Source organism: Nyctereutes procyonoides, unplaced genomic scaffold (assembly GCF_905146905.1).
Source record: "Nyctereutes procyonoides isolate TBG_1078 unplaced genomic scaffold, NYPRO_anot_genome, whole genome shotgun sequence".
In the NCBI taxonomy this organism is placed as follows: domain Eukaryota; kingdom Metazoa; phylum Chordata; class Mammalia; order Carnivora; family Canidae; genus Nyctereutes; species Nyctereutes procyonoides.
The window spans coordinates 23,222,941-23,246,661 of NW_026575120.1; the positions used below are offsets into that span (position 1 = coordinate 23,222,941).

Here is a 23,721-nt window from a genome sequence, read left to right on the forward strand (position 1 = left end):
TCATACTATAACAGGGCCAGCTAATTTTGGTTCAGTCTTTATACAAGGGATTTATTACACTCCCATTTTCTTAACATTGAACATAAAATGTAACCATCAACATCAAATACGTTGTCAGGTACTCAGAGTAAGGAGGGCAGCTCTTATTCAAACAAGCACTCAACGTTTTTATTTTTCATCGCAGGAATGTGCTGGCTGCAAGCACACAGGGAGCATCGCAGGAATGTGCTGGCTGCAAGCACACAGGGAGTGGTGAGTCCAAACGCACCCGGCGAGGCGCCCTCCAGCCAGCTGCCCTGTCCTCCCCGGCCGCTCTATCCTCCCCCATCCTGCTCCATCTTCTTCCGTCCTTCCCTGTCCTGCTCCCTCCTCCTCGTTCTGCCTCGTCCTCCCCGGCCAGCCAACACCCCCACCAGTCCTTCCCTTTCTTCTCCCGTCCTCCTGGGCTACCCAGTCCAATCACCCCATCTTCTTCCATCCTCCCCAACCTCCCCTATCCTGCCTCCTCCTCTCCAGTCCCACCACCCTGTCCTGCTCCGTCCTCCCCGTCCTTCCTCATCCTCATTCTCCCCCCCACCCTACCCTGCCCTGGTCCCACCACCCCGTCCTGCTCCCTCCTCCCCCATCCCCCCATCTTCCCCCACGCTGCCCTCAGACCGCACAGCTCAGGCAGACCCCAGAACGGAACTCCGGAGGTTCCCGGGTCTTTAAAAAACCAACCGCACTCGCACTGGCTCGAGAACGCTGACCACTCAGCAGGTGACAGCAGCCTGCTCCGCGGCGCCGCCGGGTGACATCAGGGAGAGGACACGTAGGGCGGCGCCGGCAGGGTGACGTCAGGACGCGCACGTCACGACGGGCCGCCGCCGGGGGCTGTGTGTGTGTGTGTGGGGGGGGGCAGGGCCTCCCTCGGCAGGAGTGCGCTGCGGGTGCGACGGCGAGACGCCCACCGGCGAGGCCCAGGACCCCGGCCAGCCGCGGCGCCCTCCGTCCCGCACGCCGTCCGGCGCCCGCCCCTCGGCTGGGACCGAGCGCCCGCGACCCGACCTCTGTCGCCCGCGGGCACTGCGGCGTTACCTCGGTCCCGTCGGGCGGCCGGCGGCGACGGGAGTCCCTCCGGGGCCCGAGGCCGCCCCGCGCCGCCATCGCCTCCGCCATCGCCTCCGCCGCCGCCGCCAGCCCCGCCCCCCGCGCCGCGCGCCTGCGCAGCCCGAGCGGCCGCGCGTGTTGACGGGAGGGGCCTCCGCGTTCCCTTCTTTCCCGGGACCGGCCCACTCGGACCGCGCCGGGGGGGGGGCGGGTTTGTCCGCGTCCTCGGGGTCCGCCTCTCGTGGCGGCGGCGGCTCCGGGTTCCGGGTGTGTGGAGCGGGCCTCGTGGGGGCCGTGCCCGCGGAGGTTCCTAGCCGCGGGGGAGGTGGGGGGCGGCGCCGGCGGGCGGCCGGGCCCTCGGCGCTCCCCCTCGGCGGCCGGCGGGATGGTGCGTCCCGAAGGGCGCGCGCGGCTCCCGCGCTTGGGCCGCTCGGCGCGGGCGGGGGCGCGGAGGGCGGGGGAGCGGGCCCGACTCGCAGGACCGGGGCCCGGCCGCGCCGTTGGGGAGCGGGCCCCGCGGGGCGGGGCGGGAGCCGCCGCGGAGCCTTCCGGCCACCGCGACCATGTCGGACCCGGCGCCCAAAGTTCCCGAGGAGATGTTCCGAGAGGTCAAGTACTACGCGGTGGGCGACATCGACCCGCAGGTACCGCGCCGCCCCCGCCCGCGCCCGCCCGCGCCCGCCCGCGCCCTCCGCCCGCCGCGTCCCCGTCCCCGTCCCCGTCCCGTCCCTGCTCCCGCCGCGGGCGCGCGCCTGGCCGCAGAACGTCTGGGCCCCGCCGGCCTGGCTGCGCGGACGCTGGGCCGCCGGGCGCCGAGCAGGCCCGGGGCTGGGGGGCCGGGGGGGCCGGGGGGGCCGGGGGAAAGGGACCTGCGCGAGGGGACCTGGGGGGCGGCCTAGGGACCTTCGGGAGCTGACCCACGGAGGGCAGGTGGAGGACCTGGGGGTGGGGGTCCTGCGGGACCTGCGACCGGCGAGCCCAGGGCAGCGACCTTCCGAAGCAGACCCAGGGAGGGGACCTGGGGGGCGGCCTAGGGACCTTCGGGAGAGGACCCAGGGAGGGGACCTACGGCAGGGGACCTACGGCAGGGGACCTACGGCAGGGGACCTGGGGGGCCGTCTTCTAGACCCGCGGCCTGGAGGCTGGAACACGGGGTCTAAAGGACCCACGATTAGAGGCAGCATGAAGGGAGGCGTGGAGATCTGGGTCATGCCCTACTGGGACCCTCAGTCAGGGAGGGGACGACATGTAGAGGGGGCTACTTCCTGACCAGAGAGGAGGGGGGGATATCGGGTGGGGGGCCATGTCTCCGGCCTCTGCCTGGTGGGGGTCCGGCATCCTGTCGCATAGGTAAGTCCCCCAAACCCATCTGCCACCTCAGCCAGTTGCTACTTTGCTTCTTTCTGAGGCAGATTTGGAGCAGGAGCATCCTTCCTGTTGCCCACCCCGTGTGCCTGTGCTCCCAGAACAGGGGGCCCGAGAGTGGGGACAAGGTGAAGGGAATGGAGCTCAGGTGGGAACCCCAGGTCCAGGCTGCTGGGGTGTAGTGAACAGCCAGCCCCTGGTGTGGCCAGCCACCAGAGCTCACAAGGCTGGGCTGTGCAGCTGCAATCATGTGGGAAGTGCTTCGTTTGAAACCCTCTAATTCCTATTTCTTGATTTTCCTAATTGGGATTAAACAGTAAATGTGGAAGATATCCAGGTAGCACTAAAATTGTGAACATTTAACAGGCTCATACCAAAAAATACCGTTTTTTCTAAGCCCCCCCCCCCCCCCCCCCCGTAATACATCTGTTTAAACGTCAGGGTGTTACTCTTGCACTGTGGAAGTGAATCTTAGTTGAATATCTATTTCAGGTGAATCTTCACAACATTCTTTTTATTAAAGTTTGTGCAGGTAAAATTACCTGGGGTGGCTTATATGCTATGAGGGCTAAGCTTGGAGGTGAAGAGACTTGGAGCCAGGTGATCAGACCTTTGTCCTCAAGAGGGGAGACAGGTGTTTAACCAATGATCTTGGTTGGCATGGAAAGAATTATGGAAGGTTGATTGGTCTTGACCTTGTAGAGGCTGGTCTGTTTGTATCTTAGTAAACTAAACTCCCTTGTGTGACTTTCAGGGTGGACCCTTGTTCTATTGTAACTGTAGGGTGAAGAGACTGGTCCTTGAATTTAAAGGTAAACCGGTGTTGAACCCATAGAGATCATGATGAATGCCTGTAACAGTGGCAGCTTTTTCCGGTATTGATAATTTTCCTGTCTTTCACTATCCAATCTTCTCCCCCACCTCCTTCCTACTCTCTTTATTTCATTTTAGGACTTTGGCTCTTATGAGGGACTTGAATCAAATGTTACTTAAAACCTGGAATGAGCTGAATTGGAACCATATTTGCTCAACTATGAGTCAAATCTAAGTGCTTAAAAATGTCCTTGGCAAACTACTTTGATGTGAAACAGTAGATTTTCTAAATGATTTAGAGCCAGAACATTGATTTCCTGAATCTTATAAATTTGGATTCAGAAAGTTCATGTGTATTGAACATCTAGCACCTGTTAAAGCATTGGACTGAAGATGAGAAGAACTGATCCCTCTCAAGAACCCTTCATTGCTGGGGATGGGGAGCACACCTGAAGACATGGTGGTGTAGGGTGGTAGGTGTGGCAAGGACAGACTTTAAATTATAAATGCTGAGGTGCTTAGGAAGAGGCACCACTGAACTTTTTTTTTTTTTTTAAGATTTTATTCATTCATGAGAGAGGGACACACACACACAGGCAGAGACACAGGTAGAAGGAGAAGCAGGCTCCATGCAGGGAGCACGATGTGGGACTCATCTCGGGACTCCAAGATCACATCCTGGGCTGAAGGCGGGCACCAAACCGCTGAGCCACCCAGGGATCCCCTGAACTTTTTGAAAGTAGTGTCCTATCAGTGGGGTGTTGAACTATACCCCGAAATTAATAGGATGAGGTGATGTTTTTCGTGTTAAATGTGTGCTGAGGAGCAGAAGCATTGATGTATTTGAAACACACCAGGGTGATCAGTACACCTAGTGCAGAGTGACATGAGCTAAATCTAGTAATAGATTTAGTAGTGTGAAGATTAGAAAGAAGCTACAAGTTTGGGCACCCTTCAAGTCCATGAAAAAATTAGTATTGCAGCAGAGTTGTAGAAAAGGCAGGCGATGGTGGGTGAAGAGTGAGCAGGAAGTGAAGACATCTTGGACGGTTCCAAGTGATCTGTCAGGAAGAGGAAGCAGAGAAGGAGCCTGGAGGTGTGTGAGTGCATGTGAGGACCAGCGAGGCCTTCTTTGTTCTTGGGTGGAAGGGGAGAGATTGAAATCTCATGACTCCTAAAAAATGTGGTAGGGTTGGAAATGCAGACTGGAGGGTGGATAGAGGAGGATACCATTTTCTGTGGGTCGAGTGGATGTGAAAACTAAAGAAGTTTGGAGGTGACATGTGGCTACACCTACTGGTTTTCACTTACTAAACAAATACTGAGCATTGGTCCCAGTTGCTACCTCTGGATGGTCAATAAAACATCCTGAAAAAGTTGTTCACCTTGTGGGTAAATTGAGCTTTGTGGGCATCAGTTTGCTTTCCTATGTGGTGCGCACCTGGGCTCCTCAGGCTCTGCCCTCACCTGCACCTGTCCCTGAAGTCTCTGGCCTGTGAGTAGCCTCCGGTTTATTTACTGCATTGCACCTGGGGACCTCACTCTCAGAATTTTGGCCACCATTGACTCCCATCTGGTGGGGGCCCAGGCATTTTCCTAGCCCTTCCACCTGGCATGGGAAGGATGTGCCCCAGACTAAAGTACTTTTCTTCTTCCTCGCCCGTGTGCTCATAACATGTTCCTCAGTGGAGGCTATTCTTGTGTCCCCAGGCTTTTTTTTTTCTTGCACTCCTACTTCTCCCAGGCACTTGTTTCTTCTTCCTAACCCCCTAGTGATAGTTCTTTGGTCTGTGACCCTGGATTCCTGCTGTTATCTCAAACGCAACCCATTCTTCTTTCAGCAAATCTGGTCATTTCCCTGCTGAAAACCCCTGTGTCGCTCCAGAAGACGCTTCTGTAGGAGAATAAAATCCATGTGTGTGTAGCACATGACTGTTGGACCCTATCACCTGTCCGGTGTATTGAATGCTGCTACCCTCTCTCCCCTCCAATAGCCCATGTATTTTTGTCTCACTAAGTCCTTAAATTCATCAAGAATCTGCTCATTGTAGCTCCTTTTCTGGAAACTTTCCCATTTGTGATGAAATTACCTGTTCCTAAACCTTGAGGGTTGAGCCTGGTTGCCCTCTCAGCACTGTCCTGGCTGCCTGTCAGATCTTCAGTCCTCAGGACAGAGACGGTACCTAGTGCCCAGCTCACAGCCTTCATGCTCACTTGTCATGCAAGTGGATTGGGATCTGCTGCTTTCCTCTGCTCTCAAATGTTTGATTGCATATGCCTCAGTAAAAGGTTATTAATTGTGTGGTGAATATGGTATGTTTTTATTAGCATTTTCATTCACAACAATTTGTGGAAATCAGGAATGAAATGCAATGTTTTTCATTTTAATTTGTGTGGTTTTTTGAAGGTTATCCAGCTTCTCAAAGCTGGGAAAGCTAAGGAAGTGTCCTACAATGCGCTAGCCTCACACATAATCTCAGAAGACGGGGATAACCCTGAGGTTGGAGAAGCTCGTGAAGTCTTTGATTTACCTGTAGTTAAGGTCAGTAGTAAATCTTGTTAATTTTACACACTTCATCGTGTGCCTTGAAATCGATACAGGGTCTTGCTGAAGTACTGTCTTGTATGGGAAGCTGCCAGGCCATCAGAGCTCTTTGAACACACCAGTATCTGACTGCAGCATAAGGCCCTTTGCATTAAATCATGCTGTGGCAAGGTTTCTGCACGTTGCAGGTAACTCTGAACTGCTCAGCTCATGCACCTGCTATGGCGTGGCCCCGGTTCATCTCTGCCTGCAGCTCTCTACGCCAAGGATGTGTCCAGGAAATGGGTGTGTCATCTTCCAGCGCTGGGCACTGGGGACTCCTAAGACAGTGTGCTCGATCCCAAGTGGGCAGTCTTGTCAGGACGTGACGACTCGAGCAGGCCACTTCCATCCCTACTACAGCAAGTGGTCTTAATTTCCGCCTAGACACATTGGAGCGAGTCCTGTCCTGGTTTGCTGTGCTGTTTAACTGCTCTCTGACATTGGTCACCATGACTGGGACACTGTCCACCCAGTGGCCATCATTGGTACCACTATCTAGTTGACTCTGGGTGGTTTATTTTAGAAAGTGGAGGCCTCAGCTCAGGTAGGTGACATGGTCAGATTTTGTTGATCTGCACACTGTGCTGTTCTCTTGCTGCTCATAGTTAAATGCTTAATGTTAAATGCATGTTTTGAAATTAAATTTTGTAGTTTTAGTCCCTTAATTTTTTTCTAATCATAGGTATTATTTATTTGTTTTAAAATAGTTCAGTTCCATTACCACTTTTTTTTTAGGCTGTCAAATACTTTGCCTTAAAATCAGTATGAAAGTGATTGTGGTTTAATAACAAGAGAGGCTAGGAGTTAGGAAAGATTGCCATTAAGTTTGGCTGGGATACAAAGAAGCTGACTGGCCCTGGGAAGTCTGTACCTTATTGGTACCCAGGGTCTGAAACTGCCTTGCAGGCTTAGAAATCTGATTTTTGAAAATAAACCTGAAAGCAGATCTGTCTCACGAGAAGGTTCTCAGAAACCAGACTCTCCAGAGACGGCTGTTTCGGTCAGAGTAACTATTAATTTGCAGCACTGAAATAGAGTGGTCACAATCCTGCACTAGATGGCTTATTTCATTGTGGCCAGCTCCTGTGTGAAGCCCACATGTCAGCAGGTTGCCTGCTCCCTTCACCTGACCCCACTTGGTAAGAGAGACAGACTCATGACAGGCACTGGGCTGTGGGTTCGTGCACTTACCTCCCTGGGACCCTGCTTTTGTCTCTGGTTTGCTTCCATTCTCCTTAGCCATGGGGACAGTGTCTGCACTCCCTCAGCAGCCTGGAGCCCATTGTCTCAGGACAGTGACTTCATGTAGATTGTGTAGGTTGCAGAGTAAAACTTAAAAGGGCAGCCTTACTGACAAATGTTGGGGCCAGAGTCATTGTTGCCAGACCATTTAGAGCAGTGGTTCTTAAATCTGGTGACACTCAAATCCCTTCTTGCAGCAAGCACTTTGTAATACCCTCTTTACTCTCTCTTTATTTGCGTGTAACAGAACACATAGTTTAGAACATATGTACACATGGATGTGCATTTATATTTACGTATAAATTGCCCTAACTGAAACGTAAAGGAGAAAAAGAAAATAAAATAAATAATATGTATTTCAGTGTGTAGATCCACAAGGATGGGGTAAAAAGGTGAGCTGCCGGGACTGGTCAGATGTGAAGTGACTGCCATGGATGTGGACTGGTCCCCAGAGCTCATAGGCTGGGTTGCCAGCTGGGAGATAACATTTCAAAATGGTGATCAGTCCTTGCTAGAATTCTGAGCTAAAAAAAATCAGTCTTCTTCATTTTACACGTTGTATTTCTGGAAAAGTCAGGCTGTAATAAGGCTGCATAAAATACCTATTACCCAGCTTCTATAATTATCATCATTTTGCCAATCTAGCTTAATATACCCCCATCCTCCTGTTCCCCTTTGCCTGTAGTAGCTTGAAACAAGGCCCCAGGCACACTCATCTTTCATCTGCTTCACAGCTCCAGGCTGCTTGTTATTTGTGACAGCGCCTGTCCTGTCCAGGGACTATAGTGCCCCATGACGGGATGATGGAGTTGTGAGAGCTTGTCCAGCAGTGTGTGTGTACCCCAAGATTGCTGCTGCTAGACCCTCGAGTTCCTAGGCTGAATTTGGCTGATTGAGGCAGAGGCCTGGTTCTATAAGCACAGATTCCTTGGCCTTTAACTTATTGAATCTGACAAATGCATTTTAAAAATCATCTTTATGCACAGTGACAGTGTATCATTTACATATTTGAATTGTATAGATGTTTAAAACTTGCATCTTTAGGCACCAAAACTTACACTTTTTTTAAATGGAAATATTTTTCTCAGTGGCCTTAGGACATCATTGGAAAATGATAGTTAGCTTACAGTGGACTTATTTTTACATACTGTTATTTGCCTTTGGGATAAATCACTCCTTGTTACTATGCTTTTCTGGTTCTCCATATCTGCAGTTACTGGTATGTCTTACAGACTTGGCATTATTTTTTATTTTTTCAAGATTTTATTTGAGAGAGAGAGAGCATGAGTGAGTGAGACAACAGGAGCAGAGGGGAGAGGGAGAGAGACTAGACTCCCCACTGAGTAGGGATTCCAGATGTGGGGCTCAATCCCAGGACTCTGAGATAATGACCTGACTGGAAGGCAGATGCTTCCTCCACTGAGACACCCAGGTGCCCCTGACTCAGCATTATTTTATGTAGAGTCTTCTGAATGAGGGTCTGAGGGTGGATCTGTGAGTGGGCATTATGACTAGCCCTAAATGCTTAAACGGATACTTGTTCCCTCCCTCAGGTTCTCAGAGGGACACTTACCAGGGTGTGTGCTGCGTGATAGTTGGAAGGGATGCCTTTCCAGAGTGTCTGCTTCCTTCTGTGGTCACACTCCTACTCAGAGGCACCTCTCTCAGTGTTCTTGAGAAAAGTCACACCTTAACCTGCCCAAATCATAGCACAGAGCATTGCCCGAGGCTCTGAAAACTCAGACTCAGGGATGAATAGAAATGCTGGTTTCTGGAAAGCCCACCTGGTGCTCAGCCCTGCAGCCAGGGAGTTCCTGGGTGTTAATGTGCAGAATAACAGCTTGGCCCCCATGATGATGAGAGTCAAAGCCAATATTGGGTGACTGATGCTGGCCAGCCTCCTTCAGTTTCACTGAAGTTATCCAGGATCATCAAAAAATAAAATGTGAAGACACATTGGATAGAATGCATGGAAAGTAACACTAAATTCTTTCTTTCAGCGTGGGGCGCTTCATCCAGTAGGTTAGCATGCTTGCCAAATAACCAAATCATTGTCATGAAAATAATGTCTCAAGGAGAGCCAATCTTTATTTTATAAAATATCAGGTAGTCCTACACCTTGTTCATGGAAGACCCACTGTTATAAACTTAGGCTGACACATTGTTGGTGTCAAATGATTGCTGAAAAAAGATGAGGGGATTTTGTTTTCTAAAGTTGTTTTAAGGTGTATGTGACAAAGCTAGTGTGAAGATCATTAGGCTGGAGCACTGGTTGCACGAGAGCAAAGGCTACATTTTTCTTCTTCATTGTTATATTTGCAGTGCCTTGCACCATCTCTGGTACAAAATAGATTTTCGATAAATATTTGATGAATAAATTGATGCATGAATAATAGCTAGATATGTACATTTAAGTGGGTGGAAGTTTCTGGAAGTTTCAGCTGCTAAATGGGGCATTACATAGTTGAATGTAACTTTGAAAATTAAATGTAGAAATGTAAGATAATTTTTCAAAGATGTTAATTACCTAAAAAGGTGGTAATGAAGCTTAAGGTTTTATAACTAATCCGAATTTTGGAGTTCATAAAAAATTACCAGACAGAAATACTCTTCATGGTTTGCAAATGTTATATCTATTGGGATTTACTAAAAAACAACTGTGAATTTCCACTTGGTTGGATTCAAGATTGAAGAAAGGAACCAGACAGCGGCTGATATACCTGGGGTGGGGAGGGAGTGGAGATGGCTCTCAGGTCCCTGTCCTTCCAGCTGTGAGGACAGTTTCTAGCTGGTGTAGATGCTGAAGCAGCAATGTGTGTACACCTAAAATTTAAGTTTCTGTATGTAGTAATTTAAAATATATCTGGTAGTGTTTCATTCTATAGCAGAATTCCAATCACCTTGACCATTGATAACTAATCTTTGATATTGTTACTACTTGAATACTTATAATCTGGGTGCTTTTAATTTCCAGGAGCAATGTTGGTGAAATAGTGTCATTTGATTATAAATTGAAAGTATTTTTTGATTTGAGTTCATATTTTCTTTTTCAGCCATCTTGGGTGATCTTGTCCGTTCAGTGTGGAGCTCTGCTGCCGTATCCTTTTTGGGGGAAGGGGAGAGGGGAAGGACAATGCTGGGTTAAGACTCACATGGTGACTAAGTGGATTCATTAGTTAGGGCAGTTTGTGTGTGTGCATTCTCTGTCCCTGCTGTTTTCTACTCTCTGTCAGATTTTATGTCATCTCCCCTGGAGGGAAGGGCACCAGCTGTGGGGGAGCTTCTCTGGGCTGGGGGCACAAGCTCTAGTCTTGGGAGTGGGCTTTATGATCTCAGACAGTCTGCTTCTCTGGACCTCAGTTTTCTTGTCTCTGGAACAGACAGCTTTTGTGATGTCCAGTTAGGTAGAATATTTCTAAAATTGTAAGTCTGCCTGAACCAAACCCTGAGTTATTTGGACAGTAGATAGGGAAAGAGAACGGCAGAACATTGTTAGTTTTGTTACATGCATCATTATTCTTTTTGATTACGTTGGATAAAAGGTTTATTTAACACACATGTTGACACCTGCTATGGCCTGGGTACTAAAACAAGAGAGGTCAAGAAGACCTCGTTGCTGCCCTCGAGGAGCTCCCTCCCATGCCTGTGTCCTTTACTTCATCATTTCTTGAGTGTGGCTCTGGAGCACAGGCCTTCCTGCCTTTGTGTGAGATGTCAGCTGCTGTTCAGTGTCCTGAACAGTGTCACGGCTTCTGTTTCACTCTGGCAGTGTGGAGCCTCACTGGAGAGTCACTCCACATGTAACCTGCTTGTGGAAGTCACTTCCTGTAAGGGCACATGCTAACATACAGTGATGTTAAAATTGCAGACTCCAACAGGGGATGATGTTCTTCACCCTCTTGTTTTGTAGCTATGCCAGACAGTTCCTGTGAGTGCATTTTTACTTATCGAACTGATGCAGCTGGAGGGAACCTTTTTATATGAAATATTTATAGGTGGCCTCAAATACACAGAAAACATCCCTTTGTAAGCAGTTCTTGGAGGATGTGCAGAACTTCAGCATCTGCAACTCAAACGTTCTAAGATTGCTCATAATCTAAAGAGTTAAAAGAAACCAGTTCCTGTTTTTAGTTTTCATTTGCGTGGATTTTTGGGAGTTGTTGTCTTTATAAGCACAGGAAAAAAGCTGGGGAGGGGGTGGGGGTTGAAGATAAGTGCTTAGTTCTTCTTGTTCTGGATCATTTATTCTCTGCACAGGATTCCTTGAGAAGCCATCATTGCCCTACAGTTCTGTTTGCCTGTTGGAGAGCAGCTTGAAGGGACACAAAAGGAGGAGGGCCTGAGGCTTGGGGGTAACACTCTAGACTTGACTTTGTTGATGTTTCCTCAGGTCTTTGCAAATAGGAAACCCTTAAGGTAAAGGCAGGAGGATGGATAGACGGTGGGTGATGGGTCTGAAGGTATGATGTTGGGGCCTGCAGAGCAGATTGTAGTCGGGCAGGCTCCCGTCTTTGTGAGGTTTCTCAGCAGGGCTATGTAAAGGACTTCTAGATCGCAGTGGAGTTTTCAGTCTCGTCTGTTGTTCCTAGTTCTTATTTCAGGGGGGATACTTTTCTCTTGTTTGGAGAACAAAGTAATGCTTTAACCCACTTTGAATTGTAGAAATTCTTTAAAAACAGTCATTGTGTTTACTTTGAGTGGTTTGTAGAGTACAGGCACCTAGAGGTTGTGTGTGTGTCCCCCCCCCCGTGTAAAGCCGAATGCCCAGTGGCGGGCACCCAGTCAGCTCTTCTGAATGAATTTTAACAATCAGAGCTGGGAGGGTTGATAACTATATTTTCTGACTCTTGTTTTAACAAAGGGAAAATTGAAGCTCAGAGTTGGTCTTGCTCAAGTTCCTAAAGTTAGCAGTGGTTATAAGACTAGAACTCAAGTTTTTTTGTGAGAGATTCTGTACTGTACAACAGAAGTCCCACGAATGTTTCTTTCTCAGATAAACTCTATACTTTTAATTGACTTTTAAAATAATTGCTGTGCCGTATGTTGTGTATAAATCTATCTGTGTGTGTTTGTGTACAGTGAGCTAGCTCAGAGGTCCGATGGCTTCCCTGTGATTGTGCTGTGCCCACTTTATTGGCCATGTGAATGGAGATGCTGGATCAGAGCATGCGCTTCACAGAACCACCCATTTGTTCTGTGCTGCCTGCTGCTCCTTTCTCTGCTCTGCCTGTGTCACCTTGGTCAATCTAAGTCTCTTTCCTGTGTGGATCCAGTGGGAGGGAGGGGGGGGTGGATTGTGTCTTAGCAAAATGCAGCTTGCACTAATCTCATTTAATTGGAATCTTAATAACTATCAAACAGAGTAAATGGTTTTTCTCCAGAGTCATGTCAGATTTTTTTTGGAATCACTGCCTGTCTCTCCCAGGTAAGTATGGTTACAACCCATCTCATGTTATTCACACATAACAGTTCCTGGTTTTTATGAGATTGGATTTATGACCCGTTGGTGAACCAGTTTTAAAGAAGCTCTTTTCTAAACTGCATATTCAGTGTGACCTTTTAACACATTTATCATTATTTAAATATCCATGCCTAGTCTTAAGATTTAAAATTTTAATGGGTGAAAATGGTCTTTCTAATCCAAAGAGTTACAAAGATACGGAATTTGAATATCAAAAAATAGTAAAAATGAAATTATTTTAAGATGACAAGAAAAATTCAGTCATAAAGGTAAATGATTTTTTTAAATAAAGGGCTCATTTAGATCAATAAGAGAAATAAAATCTCAGATAAGGCAGAAAAATGAACTTACAACTTACTACAGAGGAATTACAAGTGTGCCAAAACATTTGACACACTTTATAATCTAAGACATGAATATTTTACTACACTGAGATGAGAATTTCCACTTCTCGAATCTGTGACCCTGTGTTTGGTGCTGGTACGCCTGCAGACAAGCTCCCCTCCCTGCTGGCAGGCATGCAGATAGTGCGGCTGTTTTCTACAGAAGTAACAGTGTCGGGAGCCCTAAAATACTCCTTTTGTTTTCTCTTCCAGTTCTCTTACATTTAGAAATTTATCCCAAATTGGTAGAAATAAGGGCAGATTGATGGATAATGGTGTTCAGTGGAGCATTATGTAGAATAGGGAAAAATTGGGGGAAAAATCAGATCATCCTGTGTTTGGAAATGGTTCAGAAACCTGTTCTATGTCCTTGTACGATGGCCTAACTGCGTAGCCAGTTTTGAATTGCTGCTTTATGAAAGTATGGAAAGAGGTGGTAAAAGCTTTCAGTGGGGGAGAAAAGCAGGCTGTAACAGGTGTGTGGCATTACAGTAAGCCAGTAAAATACATGAGACATGTCTGAAGGGAGGGACCAGAATGTCAGCGGTAGGGTATCTAAGTAGTGGGAAGGTGAATATTCAGTATTTCTAAGTTGTATTGTGTCCCCTGCACTGTCAGCTAGGAAACCCTCAGCCTGTAGAAACCATTGTAACAAATTCAGCAGATTTGGAAATCGCATAGGACGATGTGTTTAGCATGAGGATGGGGATAGATGCGGTCAACAGTGCTCCTTGCTATGTGCCTTCTCGGACCCGTGCCCATGGGGACCGTGGTCAGGAGCATGTGGCCCATCCTGTGGAAGTCTTGAGGAAAGGGCCTTCAGGGCCGATAAGTGAGAGGTCAGGGTGCAAGCCACAGCCTTGTGCTCTGTGCTGATGGGTCCTGGAGCTCACTCAGCAGTGGCCGCCCTGTCTCAGTTGGACCCTTTCCCTGTTCACGCAGTAAGCACGTTCAGGGAGGGTGACTAAGTTTTTGTTTGTATCTCTTACAAATTCTTGAAGTTCTTTGAAATTATAAAATTCTCTCTTACTGTTTTTGCTTTATTCATTTAATAGGGAGCCTTGAAATCCTGGCTTTTTTTCTCTTTTAAGAACAGAAATTTTGTTGGTATTAGTATTTTTCATTCCTTTTCACATCTCTGCAATAAATGTGTATTTATAATGATAACGATCTTTGAAGTTGGCTAAAATGAAAAGCTTTTAATGATGGGTGCTGTGGCTGTATGTGAGTCTCATTGTTCCCTTATACTTCTCTGTATGTTCCAAATGTACAATAAATGTCAGGAAAGTTTTAAAAATGAAGACATTTTATTACTATTATTCCTTAATGCATAAACGCAATGTACTTTGGTTAAAATGTGCATTTTGCGTGTAATTACATTTTTGTTTTTTGGATTGACGGGTTCAGAAATTCAGAGCTCCCTATCCAGAGGGTTCAAGTTGAGTGAGAAGAGAGAGGGAGAGGCTAGGGCAGGGAGTCCCGAGGTGTTTTCAGGGAGCAAGGTCACAGTGACATGATATGTAGCAGACCTGACTTGGTGAAATAAGTAAGAAAATCAGAAATATGTGAGTATATGATGATTTCAGGGTTTTAAATTTGATAATTAGCTATTATTAAATACTAACTATGAGTTTAGCATTAGAGAAGACTTTTAGTCTTAGAGAAAAACAATAATTACGTTTAACAAAGGGTATGATAAATGGAACATGATTTTAGATTCATAATGTAAAGGTTATAGTACACACAACACCTACTGTGTGATGTGCTAAGTCCTGTGGGCCTGATCTCAGTGTGAGTTCACGAGAGCAGGCATGAGCGTGGACAGCAAAGTCAGGAAAGCCTGTGTGTGTGTGTGATGTCAGATGTGAGGGGCCTGAAAAAGTGGGGAAGGAGGGGTGCATTCATGGCAGAGCTGCATGGAAGGAGAGGAGGAAGGCGCAGGGAACAAAGGCGTTTTCTCACTGTGCAGAGGAAAGAAAGGAGCATGGATGGTGAGCTCGGGAACTGAGACAGATGTTGGAGTTTGAGCTCCCTAAAGTAGCCAGAAGGATGCTTTCCTTTTTCTTAATATTTAATTTTGTATTACACATATTTACATTAGGACATTTGGAAAACAGAAAAACAAAGTTAAAATCCCTGCAGTCCTTTAGGGGCACCTCGTCTGGGAGCAGTAGCAGGACACAAGTGCAGGGAGGGGATGGGAGTTTTGGTGGGAGGGATAGGTGTGGTACTGGAATTGAAGCAGAGGTTTGGACTCAGGATGTTGCTGTGTTGCTGATGTTCCCAGACAGGAATCAGCAGGGCTTGGTGACTTGGGACGAAGGAGAAGGCAGTGCCCTCAGTGCCCCTCTGTGCCAAGTCCTACAGGAGTTGCCTCCAGTTTTTGTTTTATTATGTGATAAATAAATAAAACTGAGGTGATGTCCTCCATCAGACCAGGAGCCCGGGGGAAGTGCCAGCTAGCATCACTGCTGGGGATGGGAAGTGGGAGCCAGGTTTCTCAGGGAAGTCGGTTGGAAACACGTTGAGTGTGAGGTGTGGATCAGCTGTCCAGATAGGGGGCCATGGAGATGTGGCATGAGGGCAGAGAATTAGCTGCACGTAGGGGAAGGTGGAAAGGCGCATACTCAAGAAGAGAACCTGGGGTAGCATGCTGTGAAAGGAGATTTGGGAAGAAAAGAGACTTAAGCCTAAATAGAGGTGATACCGGAGGGAGGAGTAGGGTAATATTTTTAGAAAGCAAGGATGAAATAAGATGTAATTAGTTTTTAGTTCTGGGAAAGAGCAGCCCCTCAGGTAAAGATGTGGAGCACGAATTTGTAGTAGGTAGTTGTGCATAGCTTCATGGGTCCCCTCGATCCTGCCTGTGACCCGGGAGAGGAGGAGGGCAGGGATGATGGACAGGGACACAGCATGGCTGATTGCCCTGGTGGCTGTTATGCCAGCCTAGCGGTCCATGTGGAGCTCAGGTTCCAGGCTGAGAAGACAACAGGTGCAGTCCGTGGAGGGGCAGGGAGGAGGAGAATGGAGAGCCTAGGGAAGGCAGCAAGAAGCAGGTAGAGAGCAGGCTTCCCTGGGCGGTGTGGTCTGGGAAGCAGCCCAGCCTGTAGAGATGATCTAGGTGTGAAACTCATTGTGGGCAGTAGCTGGGTCTGTGTTGGACAGAAGGTGAATTTAGAAGGACCTTTTGATAGTGTTTTTATGTCCTTTTAACAAATTCATTAGATAATAAAAATTGGAACCCAGAATCCATATGATCTTTATGGATCACTTAGTACACTTGTTCATCACTCAGGATGATGAATCGGAATCCTCAGCGTGTTATGGGATCACATAATAAAAAAGCTGTGCTTTTGAGTTCATGATGATTGATCAGATAAAGATGGACAAAATTTTGCTCGATAGTGTTTCACATGCTGAGAGCCTGGTTAAGAAAAGTGCACTGGGGACACTGATATTGTGTGGTTGCTAAGACATGTTAATTTAGTTTTTAAGATGAATTAACACACAAGGTGCACATCATGCAGCTAAGGGGATTTGGTGCAACAGACACCTGATGAATACTTCTTTTGTGACAGGCCCAGTGCTGAGGGGTGCACATAAGTTAAGGTGTAGGAGGTCTTCCCCTCAGTAAATGTACATTGTAGAAGAGAAGACAGACGTGAACACACTGTGTGCTGTAGTACACACAAAGGTAAAAGTGGGTACGAGGTGTGGAGATGGTACGAGGACGGAGCCATCAAGGTGGTCTGTCTGCACCATGCAGAGACTCTTTGGGTGTCTGCACCTTCTTCTGAACACTGGAGCACTTGCACCCACACATGCGCACCCCAGGCAGGACCCCCCAACCTTTACAAAAGGACTGTTTGCTTGGTGGCTCTCAGTGACCTTCTGTCTTTTCCCCGTCAGGGTGTTGATACAAGCTGGAGCTCTTTGTTGGAGTCTTCCAGAGCTCTCCCAGGGAGAGGTAGGGAAGGGAGCTTGTGCCAGCAGAAGCTGAGAAGCACAGACACCATCTGCCTTCTCCTGACCCGGTATTGATGCAGGCTGGGGCCCTGTTGTAATGTGCTGGGTAGGTTTTGGGGGATAGGTCGAGAGTCTGATGGAGAGCCTGGCCAAGGTCGTAATTTAAATCTTGAGGACTAAAAATAAAAGCCCTTTCCATTCTGTATCTCAATCAACAGATATTTCTTGACTGCCTACCCATGTGCCTTGCACTGTACTAGGTACTGTGAGAACTATCAAAGATGTTTAAGTTGTGATTCTTAGTGAGACCCCCATCTTTAATCAGGATGATTATAGTTTCTAATCACGATGGGACAAGGACAAATTCAGGGGGCCTAGAACCAAGGAGGGTCCTACTTGTGTGAGACCTCCCAAGAAGGAAAGGTGTTCCTGATTGGTATGAAGGGAGCATTTATTCAGTTGGGGGCCGTGGATGAGGTGACCATCCTCTGCTCCACATTCTTAAGAGGGTAGCATAGTGGGCAGAGGAAGCATGCAGTTTTTGGAGCGTGCCCAGCCTGTAGATGCTTGTGTAGCTTGCTGTGGGAGTCCAGGGGCAGTGGTAGTGGGGTGGGGGTTGAGGGTGGTTAAGGCACAGAGCCAGAGCATAGTGTGTTTGAGGAGTGTCCCACCAACATGGCTGAGGTTTGAGACAGGTGTGTGGGAACAGCTCTAGGTGGTTGGCAGCCACGCGGGCAGGATGGCCTGACTCACCACTGAAGGAGTTGGGTTTTGGTCTTAAGGTATCGAGATCACATCCAGGCTTTGTTAGCCATGATGAGAAGATTGCTCTTTTTTCTTTTTCTTTTTCTTTTTTTTTTTTTTTTTTTTTAAAGGAAGGCACTTTTCCCCAGTTATAAAATTAACACTCTTGAAAATTTGGAAAATACAGAAAAGTATAAAAATGAAAACACAAATATCCCCATAATTCCATCACCACTAGATAACTATTATTAACATTTTGGTGTGGAAAGAGCATTCTTAACTATCATTCTGATACAGATTCATTAAATGAGCTGGCGTGGATGTTTGAAGTCATTTAACCCAGATGTGCATCGATGAAGAATCTGATTCATGGAAATTCTCCCAAGTTGACAGGAACTAGTTTTGGAGACCGTGTATCAGTTCCAGGTCTCCCTTTTTCCCAACCAATGTTCTTTCCACAGCAATATACTTCTCCAGGCCTGTTGAGACCCAGGCCTGTGATGCAGGCTGGGGAGGGCCATGGACTAGGCTCACTGTGGTCAGTACAGCTGGGGCTGCATGTAACTGACCTGCGGCTGCAGCTCTCCGGAGAAGGCATGTCGAGCTTATGTTTCTTTAATTTTGTTTTTAATAGAGATGATCTAACGATTCATTGGAGTAGTCTGTATTATCCTGTAATTAAACTTCACCTCTCCAAATGCTGCAGGAGATAAATGTTTTTGTGAAAAGCCTCTAGTAAAAACAATTTTCTGATCCAATCTTCTGAAATGTGACAGTGACTAACTAAATTAAAGAGATATAAAATAGTGATTTTTCAAGGTGATGTTATAAAATTAATGTGTTCTTGTTAGCAGTCACAGTAGTGTGGAATGCAAAATAATTTCTAGGAACATTTGTACACTGGATGAAAGTAGATGTAAAATGTTAAAAGTTCTGGCAAGCTGAATAATGGCAGGTTCTAAAAAATACTGTTTATAATATTTTATAGAATTAATTTGAGACAAAGTTCAGAATTCTTAACAGTTACTATAACCCTCAATCTATATAAATTATCCAGGAAAAAAGCAGACTTTGTTAAATGATAATCTTAGAATTAATTAACACACCTTTTCTTGTTTCTTTTGTCTCTTAGACTCTAAAATTTTATTTTTTAGAAATTATTTTTGGGGGCAGCCCCTGTGGCGCAGTGGTTTAGCGCCTCCTGCAGCCTGGGGTGTGATCCTGGAGACCCAGGATCGAGTCCCACGTGGGGCTCCCTGCAGGGAGCCTGCTTCTCCCTCTGCCTGTGTCTCTGCCTCTCTCTGTCTCTATGAATAAATAAAATCTTTAAAAAAAATTATTTTTCGTAGTAACTACCCTTAGAGAAGGATAGAACAGTGGGAAAACACAAGTAGGCCTGGGTTTAGACAGACCTGGGTTTTAAAAGCCAGCTTTTCTGATGATCAGCTGTAATTTTTGTAAGTTTGTTTCCTGATCTATATAATGGGTCTAATGATTCCTACTTCGAGTGGCGGTTAAAAGGATTAGGAGTATATACAAAGCACTTGGCACAGTTCCTGGCACATAGTAGGCAGGCAATAAATGGTAGCTATTTTTGTTATAGTGAAAGCCTCTTTTCCAACATGAGCCATTCTCTCTGGAGTCGACTTCATCACTTATGCAAGCATAAGAATTATTCCTTTTATGCTTGCCTTATTTCCTTTTATGTGTTAAGTAATATTTATGTTTTACCCTGAGCTTACAAATAACTATTTTTGTCTTTTTATTTTATCCATTTCATAATTAGTATTTATCTGTTAATGAGTAAGGAATTCCATAATGATTTTGATACTGCTGTTGTATTTAAACATTTTAATACATGACAGTTGTAAGGATGGAATGGTGCACCAGTTCCTTCTGTTTTTTTTTTTTTTTTTCCCTATTGCTTTTGTTGAAATAATCCTCCATTCATTTTTTGGAGTGTGGATATGTGTTTTCTATTCATTTGGTGACAAGGCAAAAAAGATGTCTATAGAACTATCATGATAGGAATGAAAGTTTTTGTCATGATAAGCAAATAGCTAAAAGTTCATCTGCTATTTTTCCCACTAATACCCTTAGGTTTATTTCATTTAATAAGAGAGAAAAGTAGATACAGCAGAGTTTGTTAAAACATTACAGTGTATTTTAATATTAAATAGACTTGCGTAGACTGAAATGTGTGACAGAAGCTTGGTGTGTCATTCTCGCTCAGGTGTCGTCCACAGACAGGAGCGCCCTGTGGGCTTTGCTCACTTTCTACGGGGGCGACTGCCAGCTGCATCTCAACAAGAAATGCACACATCTGGTTGTTCCAGAACCAAAGGGGGTAAGCGTTTCACGTACGTTTTCCTTCTTGTACGTCATTTAAGTATTTCCAGTAATCAAATATTGTTTTGAGTTTCCTTTGAATTAATTATTAGATTCCATGTACAAAAGCTGGTTCTGTTAGTTTGTATTTTTTACACCCGGCTTCATTCCACAGAGGATGTCAGATGATTATCATTTCGATGCTAAGCCAGATGTGACCACTACCTACAAAGAAATTGGGGTTTATTTCATGGAGAAAATGGGAATGTTTTTTGAATCCCTTGAGTTTCCTTTCAAATCTAGTAAACTTCATTTTTATTTGGGAAAATACGTATTTTTAGTCCCCTTCACAGTCTTAAAAAAGGCCTTGTACTGAGGATAACTTTGTCAGTGTGTATTTGGTGAAGTTTTCAATACCATTTCCATTTTAGTAATTTAGGATATAAGAAAGCTCATTTATCTTGGTAATTACAGGGTTCCTATCTCTGAGCATTGGTGGGGTCCCCAGGTCAGCGGCATCAGCCTGTCTTGTGCATTTGTTAGAAATGCAGACTGTATGCCTGCCCCAGACCTCATAAATCAGGACCCGGCGAGGGTGTGGGGAGTCCAGTTATCGGTGTCAGGCCCTCCTGGTGATTCTGGGGGCGCACGAGAGTGTGAGAACCACTGCTCTCTGGAAATCAAACTCTTCCTCCCGAGAACAGTTACTTACAACTTTGAGAGTCAGGGGCAGGATATTTATGGTGAGCTAATTTTCCATGCATCCCCTCCGTGATCCCTTACTGCCTTCAGTCTAAGTCAGCGCTGTCATCCTGTTTCCCATGTGGATGCACTGCTGTGTGGGGAGAGAGGTGTGTGTGGTACCCAGCCATGGCACCGCCTCGTTTTTGCAGCTTGGGACTGGTACAAACCTGTCCCGCCCAGGAGACCCCTTTCCCACGGACTTTGAGACTGAGCAGAGCTCATCCCTAAGTGTGGTTAGGCTGGTTTCCTGACACCAGATTTTGAGCTGGTGTGTGTGGTTGTTAACGTAGTAAGCCACACAATCCTAAGAAGAAACGTCTACTGGGAAAATTTCAGATTTGAATCTTAAAATTTGAGTAAAAAATTATATTTGTACATTTTAAGAGAAGTATATGCTTTGGTTATACTATTTTATATTAGTATCTTGTAAATTTATGGCTAAAATTTGATTTCAAGTGGTAGTTTGAAGGGAAACAAAGTCCTTCTAGCTTTTATAGCTGTGAGCAAATACTTCTGAGGAGCCAAATGATAAATTTAAGAAGCAGTATATGAGTGGGGTGGGTTTGTCAGACAGATCTGCTGATTGCACACAAAAGCCAATTGCATCTCTTCAAATACTTTTTTCCTTTTTTTTTTTTTAATGAACAAAGAAAATGTTTGAATGGCAAACTACCTTTCATACTCTTGAATTTTTAAAAATGTTCAGTTAAGTGGAGAAGAATGGAGGGATTTAGTAACAAAATCAACAGGACAGAGGATGCTCGTCGTTACTGGGAAGGGCTGACTTGTGGCCGCTGCAGGCTTCAGCGTATGAAGTGTGCCCATGTGACAGAACCACACCAGCTGCCCTGCCAGGCCTCGCTGCTGGTGCCTGAGTCCGCAACATTTAATACTTTGTAATTTTGAGGATCCAAGAATTGGAATGACTTAGCTGGTAAATTAGCCCCAGCAAAGGCATTCAATTCAGCGTTGCTTTGCTGCAGGTCATTCGTGGTGTGTGCGGTGCCAGCACCCTGTGCAGGCAACAGCCCAGGGCTGCCGCGGTGGCTCCCGCACTAAGTGTGGCATTTTCCCTTTGATGTGTAAAATGCTCTGCGACTGCTATTCATGGCAGTAGTTTTATTTTTGCTATTAACAGAATTAAAATATTTCATATTTTATCTCAACAAACATCTTTTTACCTTGGAAAATAATATCCAAACCTTATTTTATATGTAGGTTATTGGATCATCTTGAATTTTTGCATTATTTATGTAGTTTATAAATATTTTGGTATATATCTGGACTTGATGTTTTCCTAAGACAACTCTGTGGCTCTTTTAAAACAGGTAGTCAAGAAATTAAAAGTGTCTAGTCGGCTATAAAAACTTATCTATGTTTACTGTGGGAGGATTGATTTAACATTTAATACTTAAATATTTCAGAATGATTTTTAGAATAAGGAATAAAAATTTTTTAAAATAAAAAAATTTTTAAATAAAAAATTTTTATTTTAATTCCCGTTAGTTAACATACAGTGCTGTGCTAGTTTCGGGTGCACAGAAATTCAGCTCTTGCACACCTCACCCGGTGCGTGGCTTAGTGTCAGTGCGTTAAGCGTGCGGCCATCTTCATGTGTTTCTGCACGTAAGTTTATAGACGCTTATATCTTAATGAAAGATGTTACTGGTTGATAAGTAGTTATATTGAGTTAAGCATTTAAGGGTTCCCACATGCTTTTACATTTAAGTTTAAAAACACTTGTATCTTAATAAGAAAATACGTTATTTAAATCATGGTTTATACACAATGTAGTTTCAAGTAGGTAAGCAGTGGGGTGTGGGTGAATCAACACAGTCCTACAGAGTTGGTGGCATAGCCTTGGAAGGGGGACGTAGTTACAGATAATGAAGCCTTAAAGTGCTTTCCATACTTTCATACTGGAACCTAGGAATTCTTCTACAACAATTTAGGATATATGTGTTGACATTTAACTTCAGTTCCTCAGAGTAGCAAAACACTAAATAAACATTAGAAACAACTAGAATAAATGGCACCACACATAACTAAGCAGTAATCCATGATACCAGAGGATTGCCTGATTGTACAGCTATGCAGCAGAGTGGTGCACTTGGGTTCAAGTGGGTAAGCCCTGGGTGTGGGATGGCTTGACAGCCAGTGTGGATGCCGTAGTGGTGGAGGTTTATCATTAGAGATGCATGAACAGCATTGCAGAGGAGCCAGGGGAGGCAGGATTGCAGAAGTCGCCAGTTATTGGAGCTGGGGATGTATCTCATACCTGTCCCCACTTTTGGCTTTGTTTGGAAACGTACATTAAAAAGTTAAAAGTGGGGATCCCTGGGTGGCGCAGCGGTTTGGCGCCTGCCTTTGGCTCAGGGTGCGATCCTGGAGACCCGGGATCGAGTCCCAAATCGGGCTCCTGGTGCATGGAGCCTGCTTCTCCCTCTGCCTGTGTCTCTGCCTCTCTCTCTCTCTCTGTGTGTGACTATCATAAATAAATAAATTAAAAAGAAAAGTTAAAAGTGCCTGTGTACAAGTATACGTATTGACACGGGAGGTTGTTGTAATACAGTCAGTAAAAATGCATTATAAAGTATTTTTACACTGTGACAACATGGTGCCTCTCTTAATATATATGTATGTACATGTACATGTCTGCTCATAACAAAAATAATTAAAACTGGACACTAAAAATGTTGATTGTGGTGACCTCTCATCACGTGGTCATGATTTTATGTCCGTTTTTCTTTTTGCTTTACTTGTTAATTACGTGTACTTTCCCATGACCAAGTTTTACTAATGTTTTAAAAAGGTTTAAAGTAGAATATTCTCAAAAGTAACAGAAAGTGAAATCCCTTAGACATGGGTGGGTCTCACTCCTTCCAGGAGGTGGGTCCTGACTCCACAGTGCTGCCATTGCCCATGCCACACTGAGAGTGATCCTCTGTTCAGCTCCTCCGGTGTTGGCCCTTCTGGTGCAGCCCTGCAGACTGTCACTC

General features: G+C 45.7%; 3 protein-coding genes across 7 annotated transcripts in view; 1 reads left to right on the forward strand and 2 right to left on the reverse strand.

The window, feature by feature from the left end:
* Window positions 1-1,211, reverse strand: part of HTR5A (5-hydroxytryptamine receptor 5A) — a 39,108-nt gene extending 37,897 nt beyond the window's left edge. Inside the window, exon 1 of one of the 2 annotated variants that reach the window (XM_055335494.1) lies at window positions 1,078-1,211. The gene's annotated coding sequence lies outside the window, so the exon portion shown is untranslated. The remainder of the gene's footprint in view (window positions 1-1,077) is intronic. The other variant, XM_055335495.1, reaches the window with a different exon arrangement.
* On the reverse strand, window positions 176-1,654 carry LOC129515714 (spidroin-2-like). The gene is made up of 3 exons (XM_055334755.1): window positions 1,635-1,654; window positions 721-1,561; window positions 176-232 (listed from the first exon to the last, which is right to left on the reverse strand). Exons 1-3 carry the CDS (start codon window positions 1,652-1,654, stop codon window positions 176-178), a joined length of 918 nt encoding a protein of 305 aa, XP_055190730.1.
* PAXIP1 (PAX interacting protein 1) overlaps window positions 1,558-23,721 on the forward strand; it is a 50,439-nt gene continuing 28,275 nt past the window's right edge. For 2 of the 4 annotated variants that reach the window (XM_055335267.1, XM_055335266.1), the window contains exons 1-5: window positions 1,558-1,733; window positions 5,675-5,809; window positions 10,150-10,193; window positions 12,458-12,521; window positions 19,884-19,997. In XM_055335267.1, coding sequence (XP_055191242.1) covers window positions 1,653-1,733; window positions 5,675-5,809; window positions 10,150-10,193; window positions 12,458-12,521; window positions 19,884-19,997 — 438 coding nt within the window. In that variant the 5' untranslated portion in view covers window positions 1,558-1,652. Of the gene's footprint in view, window positions 1,734-5,674; window positions 5,810-10,149; window positions 10,194-12,457; window positions 12,522-16,549; window positions 16,635-16,849; window positions 17,013-19,883; window positions 19,998-23,721 lie in introns of those variants that run through there. The other 2 variants (XM_055335268.1, XM_055335269.1) reach the window with 2 other exon arrangements.